This window comes from Leopardus geoffroyi, chromosome D3 (assembly GCF_018350155.1).
Source record: "Leopardus geoffroyi isolate Oge1 chromosome D3, O.geoffroyi_Oge1_pat1.0, whole genome shotgun sequence".
In the NCBI taxonomy this organism is placed as follows: domain Eukaryota; kingdom Metazoa; phylum Chordata; class Mammalia; order Carnivora; family Felidae; genus Leopardus; species Leopardus geoffroyi.
Window position 1 is genome coordinate 40306044 of NC_059339.1, and position 24131 is coordinate 40330174.

Below are 24131 nucleotides of genomic sequence, written 5' to 3' on the forward strand. Positions count from 1 at the left end.
CCAAAAGATGAACTGGCCTGTCATAAACACCTCCAGAGACCAAGAGCTTGCTACCCAGCAAGGTTTCCATATTCCACCTTTGGACAACTGACTGTTACAGAATTATTCTTAGTGCCTCTCTGAGCTCTTGCCTTTGTGGTTTCCCATGGGGCATCATAGAGAACTGGTCCACGCCAACTTCTACACAAGAGTCTTCGAGATCATTGGAAATCCTTCTGTCTTCCTTCTCTTGCAAGCTAAACATCTGCTTCCCTTAATCTACTCCTTGTAAGATAGGGCATTTCTTTCCCCCAGAGGACTCTGCAATTTCCTCCTTAAGGAAAAGAACCCAGAATGAAACACAGCACAACCATCCTTCTGTTGTTCTAGATGTCGCACATGTACTCAACACACACCCTCTTCAAAATAGGCAACTGACCCGATGTTAAAACCACAATCTTGTATTTGTGCGGTAGACCCCCTATGTCCTAAGTTTACATCCTCCCACGTTTCTTTTTTTCTTTTAGCCTCTTCACGTCATTCTGCTTTCTAAAATAACCTGTAGTTTCAAGTTATTTCCCTAATACGTTCTTAATCCTTACACACCACCTCTGCCCTGTCCACTGGATGTGCAAATGTTTCCTGTCAGTGCTTCTCAAACTATCTCTAGTGATGGATTTGTTTGTTTGTTTGTTTGTTTGATGTCTGATCCATTGCAGATCAATATTTTGGTAAAAATGCAATAAAATGAATCACTAGAAAAAGGAGATTTAAAAAACGGGGCACCCATCTTCTTTTTGTTAGATTCAACCAATGAGATAGTCCTTAGAATTGCTGTACAAGTTTCTAAAAGCTATTCTTTGATTTTCATGGCACATCTCACCATCCAGTCACCAAATAGTTTGTGAATCGATACCTGTCTGTGGACCACACTTCGAATAGTGCCCCTCTATGCACACAGGTGTGCTGGAAATGCTTAATAACTGTCTCTCTAAGGCAGGGGTAGTATTTCCTAATTTCCATTGTGTAAACATTCACACCAAGGTCGGTTTCAAGCTATCAATGAAATATCACTACATACAGACTTGGGAAGAGACATGCACAATTAACTATCAAGCTGGTAAGAGCCAGGTCCAGCACCCCACTGTTAAACCCGTTTGATTTTTTTTAAATCTCCTTTTGAGGGCTTGTTAAACTGTGGTTGGCTGGACCAAATCACCCAAATCAGAAAACCTTTGCCCTCAACAGAAACCAGAAAGTAAGTTGAGGCAGGCCTTCTCTCTTTGGTGGCCTTCAGCTCAGTAAGAGCAGACCATCTGATACAACTCAGCAAATCCAAGATTGCTTTGACCATGACTTCGGTGTAGAAGTCTGCCACCACTAAAGGCAGATCAAATCACAGCTAGCTTTGTGGTTAATAATATCTTAGAATGACTTGTTTACATCAACAAGATATCTTGGGGTGCCCAGGTGGCTCAGTTGGTATGGCGTCAGACTTCCACTCAGATCATGATCTCATGGTTCGTGAGTTTGAGCCCTGCGTTGGGCTCTGTATTGACAGCTCAGAGCCTGGAGCTTGCTTCGGATTTTGTGTCAACCTCTCTGTCTGCCTTTCCCCCAGTTGCTCGCTCTCTCTCTGTCTCTCTCTCTCTCAAAAATATATAAACATTAAATAAAGGTATCTTTTGACTAGTGTACAACTTTATGTACATGTATATTTTGGAATTCTTTTGTTGTCCTTTTGTGGTTTTATCTGTAGTTCTTATGGGCTTGTTGTTATATTTGAAAGAGTTTCTAGGGGCGCCTGGGTGGCTCAGTCGGTTAAGCATCTGACTTCAGCTCAGGTCTTGATCTCATGGGTTCGTGAGTTCAAGCCCCGCGTCAGGTGCTGTGCTGACAGCTCAGAGCCTGGAGCCTGCTTCGGATTCTGTGTCTCTCTCTCTGCTCCTTCCCCGCTCATGTTGTGTCTCTCTCTGTCTCAAAAATAAAATAAACACTAAAAAAAAAAAAAGTTTCTAAAATTCAGTAACCAGAAAGTGCTAAATAATTCCTCAATGCAGCTTTATAGTATGTGACCCATTAGCTTAGCCAGTCAGACTGTATTATTAAGAAGATACAAAACATGGTCTGATCCTACATCTGCTTTGTGGCCACTTGACACGCGTGTGTTCTTGATCACATAGGTTAACCAGAGCGATAAGAACGTCTAGATATTTTGTTCAGAAAACTCTCACTACTACAGAAAAAAATAATTATTGGCACAGGCCTTCCCGAGGCTTTTAACACTAGCATTATCTTTCCATGCAAATGGAGACAATATTGAAGAGTCAGGTGGAAGCTGAGATAGGATAGAGATTTGTTTTCAATCTCTCTCTCTCTCTTTTTTTTTTTTACTTCTCTTTCTCCTTTTCCTCCTCTGGCTTCCCCACCCCCCTCCTTCTTCTCCTCCTCCTCCCCCTACTCCTCCCCCTCCTCCTCCCTCTCCTCTGACTCTTCATCCTCCTCCACTACTTTCTTAATTCAATGTAAAAACCAGTCTCTGGTCTCTATTCTCCGCAGTATCCTCTGAATGCAAGTATGGCATCAAAATCTGTAGCTTCTCTCTTGCTGACTCTTGTATATGGGAGTCCTTTCACCAACTTTGAGCTGGGGTAATAAATCATCAGAATCTAAATAAGGGGAAAAAATCATTTTATTTGAAATGAACAAATAAACCTGTCAGGCAAAGGAAAGCAACAATAATGATGGTTAAAATATAGTATCATTTCTTTTTCAAGTTCCCACTGAATAAAAGGAGTACTTGCCTTTTTAAATCATGGTTTTGAGAATGTTGCTCTCAAACAAGAGAAGGGTTTCACTTATGGTATATAAGCCACTCATTTTCTCTGTCTTGACCAAACGAGATTTATTTACCTGTGTTTCACCTTCTAGAACCTCACTCTACCGCACCCCTCCTGGCACTCAGACTCCAGTGGATTCTAAATTATTCATGGTGGGGGCGCCTGGGTGGCTCAGTGGGTTGAGCGTCAGACTTCAGCTCAGGTTAGGATCTCAGAGTGTGTGGGCTCGAGCCCAGCGTCAGGCTCTGTACTGACAGCTCGGAGCCTGGAGCCGGCTTCAGTCTTCCTCTCTCTCTGCCCCTCCCCTGCTGGCGCGCTCCCTCTCTTTCTCTCAAAAATAACTAAACATTAAAATTTGTGGTGCTGAATCGTGAGGGTAGAATTAGGGGAAAAAATAATCTCAGGAGAGAAGACAGAATTTAGAGCCCAGCCTGTAAAACCATGAAAGAGTGATAACCAGGAAAAATTGGAGATTTGGTTGTATGAGTTTCTGGAGCAGTCTCGAATGCAAGCGAATTGAGGCATGAGAAGAAAGGAGGTGGTGGGAAGTGTGAGTTGTATCTTGGATCTCCTGTCTTCTCCGGCAGACATGGGCATTCCTTTTCAATTTCCATTTGATAATTGATAGATGGTGCTTCTTGGAGTATAACGCTGATAACTCTAGCGGAATTGTGCCAAGCTCCACACTGCAGTGAAATCTCAAACTGAAGCCCCTCGAATATAACGCGTAGCAAAATGATTCCCGTCCTCTGTTCAGCCCCTTATTGGAGGTGGAGCAATCTCACATCTTATCTCCTTGGGCATTGGGGCTTGGCCAGCCTGTTGTGAAAGCCATGTCCCCAGGATTGTCCCTGTTCAATCTAACCCTAGTGGATTTCTAGCATTGCTGCTACCATCCTGAAGGTCCCCATTGATCAAAATACTCAGTGAACCCTATTGACCTGGAAGGGGAGCTGACAACAGCCACCAGATGGCACCAAATTGCAGTTGGCCCTGGGGAGTGTCCCCAAACCCTGTCACTACACTGGAAATAATGTGACACCCTCCTTTCTATATTCCCCATATCACACTTATCACATCATGGCAAGATGTCTCCGGTAAATCACAGCAAATGAAAGAATACTCTAGTTGGCTACCTCGTGCAGTTTTGATTACCCACACTGAAAGAGGATGCAGGCTGGCCAACAACAAGCTGTAAACAACCCATATGGAATACGAGCGGGCCCCATGTCCTGAGCAAGATACAACACTGCTCATTATTTCAACAAAATAATGAGTTCACACTGTAAAAACTTGTCTTAGGAGAAGTAATAAAAGGATCTGGTTTCACTAGATTCGAACAGACAGATTGATTTTATCCTCCTTATGGTCATCAACCCCCTCTTGTCTTCCAATGAATAACTGAGACTCAGCATCACCGAGAGGGGTTATCCCTTCAAACTTTCCTGGGAAACAAGAGGTAGCTCCACGGTGGGGGCAGGGCACGACACTAAATTGGGCAAGGTGAAAAATCAGCAATGCACGCGTTCTCACACTTAGCCCCAGGCTCCACGGGAGCCCAGTGGGAGAACCTGAGACCAGCCTCTGCTCCTGGCTCCGCCCCTTGCAGGCGGGCGCTGGGAGCCTCCACTGGTCGCATTACCTCTTCAGCGCCTGAGCTAAAAGCTGTGGACCTTGGGCTGGGAATTGCTGAGTTCTGTTCAAACTAAAGGATGTATCGCTCATGCACTAAGCTTAGGCGGAAGACTTTCCCCGCGTGAGCCACTGGCAATCATGCATCCTGGGTCACTGAGTGGTGGCTACGTTTATATTGTTGACATTACCCCCACTTCCAGAGCATATATGATATTGTCATGTTGCATCAGGTAATTCCTAGGAAATAGCAAAATAGTTTTGTCCTTCTCTCTTTCACAACTAAGGAAATTACTCCGAATCACAGGGCAGCAGCACAGCATCATAGGATCCTTCTGTTTGTTGTTCCTTATAGGATGCTTCCTTTGAGTGGCTTCAGGAAACATCCTATTAAAGCAAGTATTTCATTTAGTGAGTGGCCAAAGTGGTGGCTCAAACCAGAGCTGGGATTGTATGGTCGGGAGTAGCTGATCTGGCGTAAGACTGACTGTGATTGGAAAATGCATCGCCGGGAAAGTGATGAGAACGCAATAGTTGGAATCATTTTTTTAAATTATTTTTTATCTTTCAAAGCTTTTTTTTTTTTTTTGAGAGAGAGAGAGAGAGAGAGAGAGAGAGAGAGAGAGAATCCTAAGCAGGCTTCCTGCTATCAGTGTAGAGCCCCATGCATGGCTCCATCTTGCTAACCGAGAGATCATAACTTGAGCCAAGAAGAGTGGGTTGCTTAACCAACTGAGCCACCCAGGCGCCCCAACTTGAATCATTCTTAAAGATGACTTAACAAAAGTCTTTAGAAAGTCGGTTAAGGAATTGTTCTTTTCTGGCAGGGAATTCACTTGAAAACTTTAACATTCTTTTTGATCTGTATTTTGTACATCATGCTCCCCAAATACAAGGCTGAAAACCAGTGTGTAAGGCTTCTTCACATAACCTCAGAGCTATAATCAGGGAGTTGGAGAGAAGACCAGAGGCCACTTTAGCCAGAGCCTCAGGAGGGACCTCAACTAAACTGCACAAGTCCAGAAAGGACACTTTTCTGCACAGACACAGGCCCCTAAGTTGGTTAAGTTGCCTTGAAGGACAGAATTTTAGGGACTAGTCTCCTATAAGCTACCCACACACTTCACCCCCCAACACAGATTTGGAAACAAGGGAGACTATAATAGGAGACTTTTGTGCAGTGTATTCCCTCTTAGAAGATGGTTCTGCTCAAAAACAACAACAAAAAAATTCAGAAGAGTAGTTTCTATAGCGAGCATCTATCCAGAGGAAGGAAGGAAGGAAGGAAGGGAAGGAGAAAGAAGAGGGCTGGAGGGAGAAAAGAGACAAAGACAGGAAGGAAAAGAGGGAGAGACAGAAGGGAGGGAGAAAGAAAGGAAGAAACCAAGTGCCAGTAAACCAGAGCTCCAGGAAGCTGAGACAGCTGAGTCAGCCACCCCCAACAGCTCCCCCCACCCCCCCCACCCCCCCGCCCCGTGCTTCCCACTGTTGTTAGGATTAGATCACACTTGCTCACAACTCTTTGCTTTCCTCCTTCCTTTTTCAATGTTTATTATCAAATACCGCAATCTTCTCCAATGAGTTACCTTGTTTAACATTAGCTGTATTTAATATATTCCTGAGAAGGCAGACACTACCCTGGGTTTATCTACACATGCATTATCTCTCTGGGTGTACTGTCGCCTGCGAAGATTTCTACAGATGGCTATTTTATGTTGATTCATTTAATTTCCATTTCAGAAACTTCCATTTCAGAGGTTGGTGTTTTTCAGTCTTTTTCCCCCTCAGTCTTCTGGGTATGTCACCTCATAGGAGGCCCAAATATCCCCTCTAAGCAGGGATCTCACTTACTCGATCAATGGACTTGTTTTCATGTTCAATGTCTTCGTGTGTTTCATGTGCCCTGATTCTCAGTGGATGTTAGTTACAATACAGAAATTAAAACCCACACAGAAATCACAGTGTCTTTGTTTTCACTGTCTTCCAGTGTCATCTTGCATTACAACATATAAGAAGACACCACCTCCAGTCCCACCCAGAACTACCACGAAACCTTTCATTTCTATCACAGCCCAGAGTAGCACAGAGTCTGCCCAGGATGCCTACATGGATGGACAGGGCCAGCGAGGAGATATTATCAGCCAGTCTGGACTGAGCAACTCCACGGAGAGCCTGGACAGTATGAAGGCTCTGACAGCCGCCATCGAAGCTGCAAATGCCCAGATCCACGGCCCTGCAAGTCAACACATGAGCAACAACCCTGCCACTGTCACTACCACGACCACCATAGCCACTGTCACCACAGAGGACAGGAAGAAGGATCACTTTAAGAAAAATCGATGCCTTTCCATTGGGATACAGGTAACAGCCTCCCTTTCTGTCCTTTGAAATAGGGACCCAAAATTCAAGAAATGTAACACTATTGTTCTTCCAGAAGATGTGCCGTCTGCCCCTTTTGGACGACAGAGCCACGTGCGGGACCAGAGTTTCAAATGATTGGCTCTGGAACTCCTACATTGTTAAATGTGAATTTAAAAATCATGAAGATATTTTGTCTGTGGGCGTTATTAGATTATTTTTGTTCTCTAAGTTAGATTATTTTTTGTTCTCTAAATTGAATGTGTGACTCAAAGCATTAGGATAATTAAACAAACACAATCAAACACAAAGTGCCCTCAATTCCCAATGCACGTTTTGATTCTCAAAAAAGGAGTGGACATCCAAGAATGACCCAGGTTATGGGTTTGTGTTACAGTATGTTCAGCACTGTTGAGGAACCACATGAGAACAAAAATGTGAATCACTTCTCATACATGTGGGAGTGAGGGAGAGGAAGACCAAAGTGACTGGTCATGTAGAAAGCGATCACTCACACCACAGCATCATGAGCAAAGAATGTGCATTAGTCTCAGCATAATTGTTGGTTATTTAATCATGCATTTCAAAAAATGGTAGATAATTCAGCAGGCTTCTCAGTTCAACCCAGAGTTTTCTGCTGCTCAGAGATAAGATCAAGCCGACCCTTGTTTTTCACATCTGTTCAGCTTGGCTTACCCAGCTAGAAATTTCCTTCTTTCAATGGAGAAGAGTCATTCTTTTCTCCCTTTTTTGTTGTGCCATATCATGCAGGTGCCCTTTGAATAATAACTTCCTGACGTGGTGGCCAATAAATCTATTCACAATGAACCAACTCTAAGGCACATCTAACAGCCAGGCGTGGGGTAGGTTTTCACGATGATTTATTTTCACAGTGCATTCTGCAGAGTGCACTTCTAAAGGGCAATATTTGTCTAGCAGCAATGAGTCAAATGCTTTTTTATATATATATATATAACCTACAGTTTACCATAGTGCACATTGTCGAGTTTCCTAAAAGAACTTGTGGCATCGGTGCATGATACTAGGCGACACGGCGGGAGGCACATGCCCAAAGCCAGCCTCCACCCCCGTGCCTGCCCCTGCCTCCCCCCAGGAACTACCTGCTCTACCTCTGCCCAGAAGCTTTGAAGGAGTAGGGAAGAGCAGAGGCCGGCATTCCGTGTTGTCCCAGGCGCATGACGTGATCTTCCTGAGCCTGTTTCCTTAACTGTCCCCCACAGGATTATTTTGGGGACTGAGTTTACAAATTTCAGCTCCCCGGGGGGTCCAGAATTTCCATTTGGGACGATGGAAGAAGTCTGGACGTGGATGATGGTGATGGTCGCACAACAACGGGAATGTACTTAATGCTGTGAGCACTGCACACTGAGAAGGGGTTAAGAAGAAGGATTCATTTAGAGTATATTTTACCCAGGATAAAAGAAAACTTCACCTTCCTTATCTGGCACATAACTGGCACCCAGTCATGTTAGTTTTCTTCTACTTCCTTGATGTTCAGTTTCTTCTGTATTTTACATCATTTCTCAATCGATTATATATTCCTCTGGCTCAAAATTCAAAGGTTATAAAAAGGCATTCAGTGACTAGTCTCCCTGCCATTCTTATTTTTTTAACATTTATTTTTTGAGAGAGAGGGAGAGAGAGCATGCAAACAGGGAGGGGCAGAGAGAGAGAGAGAGAGAGAATCCTAAGTGGGCTCCACACTCAGTGCGGAGCCGGACACGGGGCTCAATCCCATGACCGTGAGATCATGACTGGAGCCGAACTCTAGAATCAGACACTTAACTGACTGAGCCACGCAGGCACTCCCCACCCAACGCCCATTCTTATTTAATAGCCCATCAGTTCTCTTTGCAGGAAGAAATTAATACAACCAATATTTGCATCTCATACAGACCTATTTTGTGCCTATTCAAGCAAATACATATTTTGATTTGTTCCCCTTTTTTACCCAGAGGTTAGTATATACCTCAGGCTATTATATATCTTGCCATTTTGCACTTAAAAATAGCATATTTTACAGACAATTATTGGCTGGCTCAGTTGGTAGAGCACATGACTCTTGATCTCAGAGCCGTGAGTTCCAACCCCATGTGGGGTGTGGAGATCAGTTAAAAATAAAATCCTAAAAAAAAAAAAAAAGATAGTTGTTTGTCAGTCTTACTGTTCATTTTATTTAAAAGCTTCTATCTATCTATCTATCTATCTATCTATCTATCTTAATCACCTCCCAGGTCTGCCCGTTGGTCAAGAGGCTTTTCTCCAAATAATTCTTACTCAGAATAAAGCATGCATACACATGAAATCCACCAAATACTGTGTTGTTAGTTTCACCCAGTAAGATAGAACTACGCTGAAATCCACATATAGTGTTGGGGAGAAGAGTTTTGTTTTAGAGACCATCGCGCTTCTTAAATGTTTGAATATTCTAGTGAGTGAAAAAATGGCTCTACCTTTTCCTCCATTCACACTGTTCACTACTGTAGACATTATATGGAAGTACTAAGTACTTGACGTGGTGGTCTCATCTACCCTTACAACAACCCTGGGGCATAAGTGGGATTACCATCTCTACAGTATACATGAGGACACAGAGAGGTTGAGTGACTTGCCCAAGGCCACACATCCTATGTTGACAGAGCCTAGATTGGACCTTGATGTTTAATGTGACCATGCTACACCACTTCTTTGATGGAGAATAATAAATAAGTACAAATTCAAGGCGTAAAATAGTCACCAAATTTCATTACACTTTTCTCTAAGTTAAATCTTAATCCCCAAAACGTAGAACACCAGGATCTTGGACTCTTTCCCACCATTTACTTCTTTAGGGTCAGAATTTCCAAACCTTTCCCAACATTTTGAATTTAATCCATGACAAATAGTTAATACTAAAATCATGTCCTTTGCAACCTGTGTGAGTTTAGGCCAAATACGTAATATTTCCAGTTTCCTCATCTGGAAATTGGCAGTAACGGTCACTATTCCACAGGGTACCTTATAGGATATAGTAAAAATGGACTGATATAATATACGTAAGGCTCGAAGTGTAGTGGGCCCAACAAATATGAGATTCAGTTGTTATTATTAGCCTTACCTTCCCTTCAAACCATAAGTAGCCAAATATGCTGAAATGTTATCATCTGCCAAGGGCTTCCTTAATTTTTTCAGGATGGAGGTGTAATTACTTTGCAATTTCTTTAAACATTTTGAGAGTCGCTTCATAAATTTAAGTGGATTACCCTAGGTACTATGTAAGAGTGGTGACATTTGTCCATTTGGGGATCTAAGGGCGTCAAGGTCACAAAGATGAATGTACATACAGTGACTGAACCTTGGAAGATGACAACACTTTGATACAAATCAACTGTGGGTTTAGATAGGTGGCGTGGGGCTGGAGCACAGCGTACATGCCCTCCATTCCCATCCTTGAGACCCCTGACTCCTTTCTTTCTCGCTTTCTTTCTGCCTTGAGGATCACGGTTCTTATGGGAAATAGCTACCATGCATCTTCAGGAAGAGTTCCATTGGGTAATTTTGCTATTACCCCATACAGTAAAGCTGCAGCATCCTACTTTGGCTGACACTCTAAGCATTTTTCATTGACGTGAGCGTAGCCACGTGGAACCCATTAGAATCCCACTCGGGAAAATAGAAACCATGCTCAGTTATCAAACAGAGGCAGTTTGATACATAATGTTGGAAAGGCTGAAAGAGCAATACTGGGATGGACTAAGCAATTACCAGTGCCAACCAGAACTCAGGGAGCAAAAAGGGAAAGGTGGGGTTCCCAGAATTTAGGAGCTCAGGGGAGAGTCCCCACTGTAGCCAGCCTCGGACCACCGAGGCAGGTGTGGTCAGCTGGTGCTGGGACGTGCCAGGGAGCAGTGCATCTGGTGCGTGAGCCAAAGTGGCTGAAAGCTGTGCACTCGGGCTGCAGCACTGCCCACAGGAGGTGGAAATAGGAAGAAAGTCCCTTCTCTCCTCCCACCTTCCATTGTTAGAATATAACTCGAAGCTGGCCAGCACCGAAGCCTGGGAAATGTAGTTGCCGATTCCTGGCCCCCGTGCCACAAAGCAGAGGGATACAGAATATGGGCCTGGAGCTGCTGGACAATAAGTAAGTTACCAGAAAAAGGCACTTTGTCCAATAAATAAATAAATAAACCATAAGCAAGTGTATTAAAAAGCTTAAGATGGGTAGGGTGAATTTGTAGTCTTGGTTCCCATGCTGTTCTAGTGGGAACATCTCATGGAACGAAATATGATTCTAGAATATCTTGAAGTATGTATTTTTTTATAATACGGCTCCAAAACTCAAGTCAACTACTTTATCCGGTGCTTTTTCTGGTGGTCTAGTGGTGGGCGGATGGGAAGAGGGTAACTGGTTGCTTCAGGTTTAGAACAAAGTTGTATGTCTTCTAAAAAGTCAAGGGTAACATTAAGGGTAATTTTTTTTCCTTCAAATTACAAAATAAGTAATATATGCATATGGTGTTGTTGTTGTAAAAGGGATTCATTAAGTATGAAAGTATACAGAACAAAATATTCTGTACTTTTTTTGTTTTTAAAAAAATTTTTTTAACATTTATTTATTGTTGAGAGACAGAGAGACAGAACACAAGCAGGGGAAGCAGAGAGACAGAATCAGACACAGAATCTGAAGAGGCTCCAGGCTCTGAGCTGTCAGCACAGAGCCCGACGTGGGGCCTGAAGCCACGAACTGCAAGATCATGACTTGAGCTGAAGTCGGACGCCTAACTGACTGAGCCGCCCAGGCATCCCATGTACTTCTTTCTACTTCTTTCTACTTCTGATTCCTACTCCCTTCCCCAAAGGCAGCCAGTAGCAGTGGGAGGTTACACTATCTTTTAGTCTCTCGAGAGTAATCTTCAGCTCCAGATGAGTTTCACATAGTAGCTTTAGACCTTGACCCCTCCACCTCCAGATGTTAGGTTGTGACTTCCCTCCATGATCATTTAACTTACGTTGTAAAACAACCTAAAAGAGCTTGAAGCTTAATCTTCACATTGCAGAACACGTGATTGTTTTCTCATTTTCTGAGTTAAAAATAAATGAAAATTTAGTTATCTGAGATGGCGCTCCTAAGATTTACTTACTTATTTCCTGTAATGCCTGTCCAAATATACAGAGATATGTGTTATGGCCCATGTAAAAAGATGAGTCCGACTGCCAAGCCGAGTTCTTCGGAATGATACAAACCAAGTGAGTTGTTACTATTAATTAAAAGAGGGCCTTGAGAAATAAAGAGGTCACATCATTTCTGATTTGTAATCACTGGACTTAAACCAATGAAGGAAAGCTGTGCAGATAGTATGGATAATGAGCCTGTCCTTGACCAGACTGTGGTCAGGCTGCTCTGAATTCTCCTGACTAGGCCTCGACTTTTGTACTTCTGTGTCCATCTTTGCATCTTCTCACCCCGTTTCAGTGAGAATCCTGCTAAATCGGTTTAGCCAGAATCCCCTGGATATCTGATCATGTTCTTCATCCTCTGTCATCCCCCAGTGATGTCTGATCAACCCGGCCTGCCTTTATCAAGGTCCCTGTGAGGCTTTCTCTCATCCCTGAGGTTTTCTCTCTGTAATTTTCCACCACTGAACCCCCGACCCTGCTTCTTTGCTATAGATTCCCACTTTTTCGTGTTGCATTTGGAGTTAAGCTCTATCTCTCTCCCACACTTCAAATCCTGCTGCGGTCCCTCAGCCGATCACAATAGTCCCCCTGAAGAAAGTGTACCTTGCCATTCTTTAACAATGTCATGAATAGTTTTTTCTTTCTTTACTTATTTATTTTTTTAATTTTTTTTAACGTTTTTATTTATTTTTGAGACAGAGAGAGACAGAGCATGAACGGGGAGGGGCAGAGAGAGAGGGAGACACAGAATCGGAAGCAGGCTCCAGGCTCTGAGCCATCAGCCCAGAGCCCGACATGGGGCTCGAACTCACGGACCGTGAGATCGTGACCTGAGCTGAAGTCGGACGCTTAACCGACTGAGCCACCCAGGCGCCCCAGTTTTTTCTTTAAATGTACTCAGTATATTCAGACTTTGTAAACTTTATTTTGAAGTCCTTGAAATCAGAATGAATGCATATTCAGGAAGAGATTTTTAGGGAGACGTATCTCAAATCAAAATTCCAGAGATAATTTTAATGGATTCCACATAGAAGAGATATTACAGTCATGGTTCCCAACTGTTATGTATTAAAACTAGAAATTAACACTAAGATAACAAAAGCTAACCACTTGAAACTATTACAAAATATTCTAAATAACATTTGGATGAAGGAGGAAATTCAAGATTGTTGTGAAATAAATGATGAGAGTCCTATAAATCATCACCGTGGGTTGTGACCATACCTATGATCTCAGAATCCATAGCCCTAAGTTCTTTCATAGTTAGGCAATACTGCCACATAAACAAAACATTCAATTCACAAAACTAGAAAAGAACAATAAATTAGAAGGAATTATTAATGATGAAAGTAGAGATAAATGCATTGGAAGATAAAACAGAGCAACAGCAAAACAGCTAAAGTCAGATTGATACAAAATCGGTTCTTTGGAGAAAAAAAATAAGTCTGACTGACAGGGAAAACAAAATTCAACAATATTAGAAATAAGAAAGCCATTTTTAAAAAACTGTTTATTTAGGGGCATGTGGGTGGCTCAGTCTGTTAAGTGCCAGACTTCCACGCACTGCTCAGGTCATGATCTTGCAGTTCATGAGTTTGAGCCCCACGTCGGGCTCTGTGCTGACAGCTCAGAGCCTGGAGTCTGCTTCAGATTCTGGGTCTCTCTTTCCCTCTACCCCTCCCCTACTCACGCTCTGTCTTTCTCTCTCTCAAAAATAAATAAATAATCAAAAAAATTTAAATAAATAAATAATGTTTATTTATTTTGGGGAGACAGAAAGAGCACACCCATGAGCAGAGGAGGGGCAGAGAGAGAGGGAGAGAGAGAGAATCCAGATGCCCCAGAAATGAGAAAGCTTTTATGGGGGTGTCTGGGTGGCTCAGTCGGTTAAGTGTCCAACTTTGTTTCAGGTCATAGTGTTGCGGTTCATGGGTTCAAGCCCTGCGTCCAGCTTTGTGCTGACAGCTAGGAGCCTGGCACCTGCTTCAGATTCTGTGTCTCCCTCTCTCTCTGTCCCTCCCTCACTCACACTCTGTGTCTCTCGCTCTCAAAAATAAGCATTAAAAACAAATTTTTATTTTAAAGAAAAGAAAGGTTCTTAAAAAATTATAAAAAATTCTTGTGGGGCACCTGGGTGGCTCAGTCGGTTAAGTATCTGACTTCAGCTCAGGTCATAATCTCGCGGTTTATAGGTTTGAGCCCCGTGTTGGGCTCTGTGCTCAAGAACCTGAAGCCTGCTTCAGATTCTGTGTCTCCCTCTCTCTCTGCTCCTTCCTCACTTGCTCTCTCTCTCTCTCTGTCTCTCTCTCAAAAATAAATAAACATTAAAAAAAATTCTTGTGGCAATTTTAGGGTGGTAAATTTTAAGGTCTAAATAAAATAGACGTACATGTAAATTAGTATTACTAATGTAAGAGGAAGTATAAAACCAGCAAGAATAAATCAAATAACCATAGAATACATTGCCAAATAAAGTAAAAAATATACTTCCCTGAAATGGTACACACCAGGATAAATTCACAGAAAATTCCCAACCTTCAAGAAGCAAATAATTCTTGTTTCATTTAAAGTATTTAATAATAGAGGCGCCGGGGTATCTCACTAGGTTAAGTGTCTGTCTTGATTTCAGCTCAGGTCATGATCTCACGGTTTGGGATTTTGAGCCCCTACTGGGGCTTTGTGCCGACAGCACTGGGCCTGCTTAGGATTCTCAATCTCTCTCCCTTCCTCTCTGCCCTTCCCCCATGCTCTCTCTCTCTCTATCTCAAAACAAACTTTTTAAAAAATAAAGTATTTAATAATACAAGAAAAAATATCAAGATTCTTGATATATTTTATCAAATAAACATAATTCTGGGGGTGCCTGGGTGGCTCAGTTTGGCTCAGGTCATGATCTTGTGGTTTTGTGAGAGTCAGGCTCTGTGCTGCCAGCCCCGCACAGCTTGGGATTCTCTCTCTCTTCCTCTCTCTCTCTCTGCCCCTCCCCTGCTTGCTCTCTCTCTCTCTCAAAATAAATACATAAACTTAAAAATTAAAAAAAAAATAGGGGTGCCAGGATGGCTTAGTTGGTTAAGCATACCACTTTGGCTCAGATCATGATCTCGCGTTCATGGGTTCGAGCGTCGTGTCAGGCTCTATGCTTCAGCATGGAGCCTGGAGCCTGCTTCAGATTCTGTGTCTCCCTCTCTCTCTGCACCTCCCCTGGTCATGCTCTGTCTCTCTCTCTCAAATATAAATAAACATTACAAAAAAATTTTTAAAACATTAAAAAAATAAAATAAAGGTGAAATGGTAAAGACATTTCAATTAGATTCAGAAACTAGATCTAGATTCCTGTTTTCATGTATTTATTCAGCACTGTTTGCCTTTATTAGCCAATACACAAAGCAAGAATGTGAAATGAGGTGTAAACATTCCAAAGAAAGAGTAAAAGTGCTTTTATTTGCAGATAATATGCATGTCCCCTTAGAAAATCTAATGGAAATCACTGGAAAAATCAGTAGAATTCAGTAGAGTGAAAGAATACAATATAAATACAGAGAAATCAGTAAATTTTCTATATATCACTGATAAACAGAAAATGAGCCCATCCACATTAGTACCAAAAACTGTAACAGGATTGAGCTTCACAAAGAATGTATAACACTTACCTGAAAACAATCTAAAACCTTCCCTTATATAATACATAAGAGATCTGAATGATTGGAAAACTATGCAATATTCCTGCATGAGAATACCCCATAGTGTAAAGACAGCAATTCCCCCAAAAGTTATACAAAAAAGGGGTACCTGGGTGGCTCAGTTGGTTAAGTGTCCAACTCTTGATCTCAGGTCATGAGTTCAAGCCTCATGTTGGGCTCTGTGCTGGACAGGAAGCATACCAAAAACAAAACAAAACAAAAAGGTATACAAAAATTTAAAGAAACTCCAATGTGATTTTTATCACTGGGTAGAAGCTGGGAGAAGGGATTTGACAATTTGATGTTAAATGTATTTAAAAGTTAATACCCCAAAATAACCTAGAAATTTTTTTAAATTACATTAAAAAAAAGAATTACAGGAAGAGTTATGCCATAGAAAATATCAAGATTTATTATAAAATTGACCTAAAACAGGGCTATATACATGCGAACATATGGGTGAAGTTTGGTAGAACATAAAGTTGGCATCTCAGATCAGAAAGATGAATTAGTAAATAAAAGGAGCCAGATCAATTGATGATCCATATAGGGGGAAAATGTTTAATTTCTACTTTGTTTCTTACACATGGACATTTCCGGAAAATGGATTTTAGAACTAATTATGAAAAGGAAAAATAAAAGCATAAAAGTAAATACAAGAGAACTTTAAAAAATACACTCAGGGTACCATCTCTCTCTGCCTCTCCCTCATGAGCATGCATGCATACATTCTCTCTCTTTCTCTCTCTCTCAAAATAAATAAATAAATTTTAAAAAGGGGTGCTCTTTGGGGCACCTAGGTGGCTCAGTCAGTTAAATGGCCACCTCTTTATTTTGGCTCAGGTCATGATCTCACGGTTCATGAATTTGTCTCAGCATTGGGGCTCAGCACTGTGCTTGAGATTCTCTATCTCCCTCTCTCTGCCCCTTCTTCTTCTCTCTCTCTCTCTCTCTCTCTGAAAAATAAATAAATAAAATATGTTTTTAATAAATTTAAAAAACAAAAAATATGCTCAGGGGTAAAGAAGGCTTTTCCAAGCCATAAAAGGTTTCACTACATAGTAGTGAACTCACAAATTCTGAGATCCTGACCTGAACCAAAGTCGGACACTTAACCAACTGAGCCACCCAGTCACCCCTCACTACATAGTAATTTTAAGATTCTGTACAATTAACAGCAAAGTTTAAAAGACAAATAATAGGGGTACCTGGCTGGCTCAAGTGGTAAAGCATGGGACTCTTGATCTCTGGGTTGTGAGTTCAAGTTTATGTTGGATACAGACATTACCTAAAAATAAAATCTTAAAAATAAACAAATAAAAGACAAATGATAAACTGGGAGAAAATATTTAAAGTATGTATAACCAAGAAAGAGTGATGAATGGTCATAAGATACAGGCTCTACAAATAAGAAAATTAAAAATAATGGGATCCCTGGGTGGCTCAGTGGGTTCGGCGTCGGACTTCAGCTCAGGCCGTGATCTCACCCTTGGTGGGTTCAAGCCCCATGTCGGGCTCCATGCTGACAGCTTAGAACCTGGAGCCCATTTCAGATTCTGTCTCCTTGTCTCTCTGCCCTTCTGCTCACACTTTGTATGTGTCTCTCCCTCAAAAATAAATAAACATTTAAAAAAATTCTTTTGAAGAAAATAAAAAAGAACTCAGTAGGATAAAGACACAAAAACTAGCAAAGGATATGAATAAGCAATTTACAGATAGAAGCACAAGAGGCCAAAAAATATTTTTCACCTGTGATATTAGCAAAAATTTTAAAGTTTGCCATATTTAGTGTTAGTGAATGTATAGGAAAATGGATATTCCCATACACCAATTATGGCAAGATGATAAATGCTTTGAAAAGCAATTTGGCAATTAATATCCCTTACTGTTGAACATGCTCCCCACCTTTCTATTTAACATTTCAACTTCTAAGGATTTTTCCCAAACATTTGCACAATTGTTCTAATTGTTCTGATACATGTACAATATTAATTGTAATACTAGATAATAGCAACAAGGAGAAAATTACCCATGTTGCCCATGTTGCTTATGTAGTCATTAAAGGGAATATTTATGTAGCAAACAAAAGGCTTGAGATAGAGCTGTATCTACTGCCGTGATCTAATACCCAAAGGATAGCAGTATTAATGAATAAAGCAAATTGCAGAAAAAATATATATAGTGTAACTTCATCTGTATATATTTAGTATTAGTAATCAATTACATATATATTACATATATTAATAGATGGACAAAAATGCTTCAAAGGCTTGAAAGTGATTCTTGGGGGGCTTTACCTTTCTATGTTATATATTTACATATTTTAATTTCATGTAACTTACATTAAGTTACTTTTATATTTAGAAAAAGAAATCTATTAAATACACAGAAAAAAAAGAAGAAAAGAATCTAATTGCTCTGAATAGTCCTAACATTTATTTCAAATTTAGGTTTGTCATGTAGCTTCTCATTTAAATACAGACACATTTTCAAGACACCTGGGTGGCTCAGTTGGTTAAGTGTCCAAGTCTTGATTTCAGCTAAGGTTTCCCGATTTCAGTCATGGTCTCAAGGTTCATGAGATTCAGCCCTGCATCTGGCTCTGTGCCAACAGGGCGGATCCTGCTTCAGATTCTCTCTCTCTCTCTTTCTCTCTCTCTCTCTCTCTCTTCCCCTCCCTTATTCAAGCATGCTCTCTTTCTCTCTCTGTCAAAATAAATAAATAAACATATAAATAAATAAACAAATAAATAAATGAATAAAGATACATTTTCTATGTGAGCTGTAGTCTATACATAGCTACTTAGGAATCATGGCTTGTTATTGAAAGTCAATTTCTTAGTTTAAGGGGGAAAAAATGAAGATACTATACAGTTTATCTTAAAAAGTTGATACCTAAATCTCTCAATATCAACAATTCTAACTACAATAAATGAAATTTCTTTCTTCTTTTGTATTTTGTTATCTGCAAATTCAAAACTTCCAAGAACATGCTTCTAGGAAGTAAGTATTCCTTTCTAGTATAGTGTTCATGGGTAAGCACCACTTACAAATCTTAGGAGCCATCATAGACATTTATCGGGGGAGTACACAAAATTTCATTTTACTAAGATCAGCAGAGTCAAAGCACATGCCAACAGCGTAGTGATGGCCCTCATCAAACATATAAATGTTGAATAAAAAGGCTACAAATCACAAAACATTCCAGCAGTACTGCAGATGTTTCTGACAAAATGTGACATTTGTTTCTCAAGCAAGATGACTAAAATGGGGCACCTCTACTTATGTGATTATTTCTTCAGGTGGATGATGCTGAAGAGCCTGAGAAAACCGGGGAGAATAAAGCACCCAGTAAGTTCCAGTCCGTAGGAGTGCAAGTAGAAGAAGAGAAGTGGTGAGTCCATTTGCCTTTGTTCTCTTTCGTCTTGATATTGGCAAGTACGGTACCAGTATTTTCCCCCAAGATAAACCTTCAAGACTCAGTGGTATTTTCCATGAACTTTTGGAAGCATTTAGCAGATTCCCTCCTCTGCTTTAATACTGGAGACCACTCAATTTAAGTTTTAGGTAGAATATTAGAGTAAGCACATCACATTCGCATACACATGAACACTGTGTGTAGTACTGTTGTGTTGCTAAACTATTCTTCTTCAAAAAACCTTCCCACTTTGGACTGTAGACTTTTTAAGAGAAGAGGACTTATCTTATTCCTAACATTCCTAATTGTTATTCCTCACAATTTTATCTGCTGTTTAGTATGCATTGTATGATGAAAAAGTAAGGTTGGAAGGAAGGCAAGAAGGCAGGAGGTTAGGAAAGGAGGAAGGAAAGAGAAAATAGAGAAGACCTATCATTATCTTGAACCACCAGTTCTTTTAGATTATTCTTTGAAATAATCTTACTCTAGAGTCTTAATATCTAGAATTGGGAAATTTGGAGTTTCAGAAACTAGAAGGGACTTCTGAGGTCACTACATTAATTTTATGAACGAGAATTTGATCCAGAGAAGTCTGTGAGTTTCTCGATCAAACTGTGAGGTAAGCGATGGGTGGAGCTATGTTTTATTGATACTAGGACCCCAGCTTCTAGAACAGCATTTTGCACATACTAAGCATACAAAATATATTGGTGAATGCAGTAAAACCACAGGAATAGCAGGAGAAAGAGCTCTACTTTATAAATCAGAGTATCATCTCAATTTTGCCACTAACTTTCTGTATGTTGATTGGAAGGAATCAATTGGATGTCTTCCATCCATCCATCCATCCATCCATCTACCCATCCAATAACTATCTGTGAAATGCCTCCTACATGCCAGGCTAGATGCAATATAAACTGAGTATCTGGAGAAAGGTCATGCATCCGTTTATGGAAGTGGTGCCATTTTAGAGCCTTCTTGTATTGACACTGCCCTTGCATGTAAGAGGTTTTCAACATATGTATATATAACATTTTATATCACTATACCATTTTGGAAGCCCAGAAAGTTGGTACAACCATTCTAGAAACCAATATGACAAAAGTCAGCAATAGTTATACACGTATCTGTACCCATTGACCCAATAAACACATTCATGGAGCTATCTTGAATGAAATTACTCAAAGGAAGGGAAACAATTGCTGAACATTATCTACCATTGTAAGAGAAAAACCATAATTATCAAATGCCATACAATAAGAGAATATTATTTTTGTAAGTGTTAGTACATCACCAACATAGAACATTCAGCTATTAAATGTACTTTGTAAAAAAGATACCGAAATATGGGGAAATCCCCATGATATAATGCTAAGTGAAAAAGTTAAATACGTAATATTTGTGTATTGTCCCTAAAGATGGACGCAGACTGAACCGTAATCTGCAAAGGTGGTCAGTTTAGCAGTGATTTTTTTGTTTTCACTCTAAAATATTTACTGATTGTATCTACTACAAGTCAACCCTCTGACACTTGTTTCCTTTAAGGAAAATTTTTTGAAAATGTAGCTTAAGAGACGTGAACAATCAATCTCATGGTAAGAAAACATATTCATCCTTTGCCCACTTGCCCAACTTGCTTGTTTTCCTCAATGGTATGGTGGTTAAGAGCACAGACTCTTGAGCCAGATTACCTAGATTCAAATCCTGGCTGTACCACATATCAGCTGGGGGCCTTAATCAAATATATAAATAGCTTTGTGCCTTGGTTTCCTTATACGTGGTTTCTGGCCCAGCATGCAAGGAATTTACAAGTTATCTCTCTGTCCTAATAAGTAAAAAGCCGAACAAACTGAAAAAGCCACGGTTCTTTTTAAATCAGTCAGGGAAGTGAGGTCACAGATGAAACCACTGCCCCTCAAATTGGAGACATAGACATACAGATATAGAAAATACTGGAGTAGAAACCCACAAGCTCAAACCTCTTGGGAAGCAGTGCCAGCGTAGGAACACCTAAAATGTATTGACAAATTGCTAGAGGTTCAGTGAGGACAAGTCTGGAGTGAAATATTTCAGGGGGACAAGTAATGGGGGGCAAAGGGGGGTACTCCACAGTTTTGTAAGTTACCTCCAAGAGCTCTACCAAGTTGTCACAGTGAATATCAAAGAAAAATCACCTGGGGCTTCCTCTGGCAGAAAGAACAGAAGCCATTTTGAAGATGCCGGAGCATTCTATTCTTAACGAGATCTGCCCTCAGGAGAAACTATTTCACCAGAGCCTAACCTGCTGAAGTCTTCGCAGAGTCTAACCCACCTGGGGGAAGGGAAGTACCCAACTCCTCTAGCCATTCTCCCTTACATAAGGTGGAGAGAAACTGAAGAAAAGTACTGTTGAAGTCCACAGCCCAGGGGGGCAGGCTTACCAAAAGACTGAGACCTAGTCAGTCAGAATGCTTCCCCTCCCCCACCCCTTACCATCACATTGCTAAAGGGCTTTTCACCACAGTTCCTTTTACCCCGGACACCATGCCTACTTTTCAACAATAATTTCCAAGGCATGCTAAAAAGTGACAAGCACAGTTTGGAGTGACTGAACAAGCATCAGAACCAGAGTCAGAATACAGCAGATATATTGAAATTATCAGATCAGGAATTTTTTAAAACTATGATTAACATGCTAAGTGGTTTAATGGAAAAAGTAGACAGCATGTAAGAACAGATGGATAATGTAAGTGAAGAGATGGAAAATCTAAGGAAGAATAAAAAAGATTTGCTAGAGATTAAAAGCACTGTAACAGGAAGACTGCCTTTAATGGACTCATTAATAGACTAGACACAGCTGAGCAGAGTCTCTGAGCTTGAGGGTATAATAAGAGAAACTTCCAAACTGAAAAGCAAAAAGAGGCAAACTGGAAAAAAATAACACACACAAAAAAAAACAATTAGGATTTCTAAAACCTATGAGACAATTATAGAAGAGGTAACATATGCATGATGGGAATACCAGAAGGAAAAGAAAGAAAGGAAAAGAAGCAACATTTAAACAAACAGTAACTGAGAATTTCCCCAAATTAATGTCAGACATCCAACCTAGATCCAGGTCTCAGAAAAGCCCAAGTAGGATACATGCCCAATACACTACACCTAGAGATATCATATTCAAAGAAGAAAAAGTCCTGAAAGAAGCAAAAAGAAACAAAAACAAACAAACAAAACAAACAAACAAACAAAAAATTACCACATTTCCTATTGGGGTACAAAGATAACAATGACATGCAACTTTTCCTCAGAAACCATTCAAGTAAGAAGAGAATGGAGTGGAATATCAAATATTTGAAGGAAAAAAAAAACCCATCAGCCTAGAATTCTGTACTCTGCAAAATTATCCTTCAAAAGTGAAGGAGAAATAAAGGCTTTCTCAGACAAAAGTTGAAAAAATTTGTTGTCAGTAGACCAGCCTTGTGAGGAAAGTTAAAAAGTTCTTTGGGAGGGCCTGGCTGGCTCACTTGGGAGCACACAACTCTTTTTTTTTTTTTTTTTTTTAAGTTTATTTTACTTATTTTGAGAGAGAGAGAGCACAGGAGGGGCAGAGAGAGAGAATCATGTGGGGCTCCAACTCACAAACTGTGAGATCATGACCTGAGCCAAAATCAAGAGTCGTACGTTTGACTGAACCACTCAGTCACCACTCTAGCTTACTTTATTGTAAGAATACAGTATATAATATGTTTAACATATAAAATATAGACATAATCCATGAAAAAAAGTAATTGGCAAACTCTAGACTTCATTCAAATTTGAAGCTTCTGCTCTTTGACACACACTGTTGAGAGAATGAGAAGACAAGCCACAAACTGGGAGAAAATATTTGCAAAAGACACATCTAATAGAAAGCTGTTATCCAAAATATACAAAGAACCCTTAAAACTCAATAATAAGACAAACAACCTGATTTAAAAAATGGGCAAAAGACCAGGGCGCCGGGGTGGTTCAGTCAGTTAAGCATCTAACTCCTGAGTTCAGCTTGGGTCGTGATCTCACAGTTAGTGAGATGGAGCCCCATGTCTGGCTCTGGGCTGGTGGTGCAGAGCCTGCTTGGGATTCTCTCTCTCCTTCTCTCTGTCCCTCCCCAGCTCGTGCTCTATCTCTTTCTCAAAAATAAGTAAATATAAAAAACAGTTTTTTTCAAATGGGCAGATGACCTTAACAGGCACCTCCCCAAAGAAGACACATAAGTGGCAAGCATATAAAAAGATGCTCAACATCATATGTCATTAGGGAATTGAAAATTAAAACAACAATGAAATACCACTACTCATGTATCAAAATGGCCAAAATCCCAAACACTGGTAACACCAAATGTTGGTAAGGGAACATTAAGTCTCATTCATTGCTGGTAGGAATGCAAAATGATAGAACCACTTTGGAAAATAGTTTGGCAGTTTCTTATAAAACTAAACATACTCTTACCATACAATCCCACAATCCCTTGGTATTTACCCAAAGGAGTTGAAAACTTGTGTTCACACAAAACCCTCACTATACTGATAGCAGCTTTATTCATAATTGCAAAATTTGGAAGCAACCAAGACGTCCTTTAATAAGTGAATGAGTAAATAGACTGTAGTACAACCAGACAATGGAATTTTATTCGGCATTGAAAAAGAAATGAGCTGGGGGGCCTGAGTGGCTCAGTCGGTTAAGAGTCGACTTCGGCTCAGGTCATGATCTCACAGTTCGTGGGTTCAAGCCCCACGTCGGGCTCTGTAGTTATAGCTTGGAGCCTAGAGAATGCTTCAGATTCTGTGTCTCCCTCTTTCTGTGTCCCTTCCCCACTCACACACTCTCTCTCTGTGTCTCAAAAATAAATAAACGTTAAAAAAGTTTTGTTTTGTTTTGTTTTTTAAAGACAGTTGTATGATTCCAACTACAAGACATTCTGGAAAGGGCAAAATTACTGAGATAGTAACAATGATTAAGAGAGAGGGAGGGATGAATAGGCAGAGCACAGAGGATTTTTAGGCCAGCAGAACTACAATGGTGGATACA

At 40.5% G+C, this 24131-nt stretch overlaps 1 protein-coding gene across 12 annotated transcripts in view; it reads left to right on the top strand.

Annotated features, from left to right (window-relative positions):
• Positions 1–24131, top strand: part of DLGAP1 (DLG associated protein 1) — a 902804-nt gene that overhangs the window by 828080 nt on the left and 50593 nt on the right. For 8 of the 12 annotated variants that reach the window (XM_045459777.1, XM_045459780.1, XM_045459779.1 and 5 more), the window contains 2 exons: positions 6439–6812; positions 18970–19061. In XM_045459777.1, coding sequence (XP_045315733.1) covers positions 6439–6812; positions 18970–19061 — 466 coding nt within the window. The remainder of the gene's footprint in view (positions 1–6438; positions 6813–18969; positions 19062–24131) is intronic. The other 4 variants (XM_045459781.1, XM_045459784.1, XM_045459783.1 and 1 more) reach the window with 1 other exon arrangement.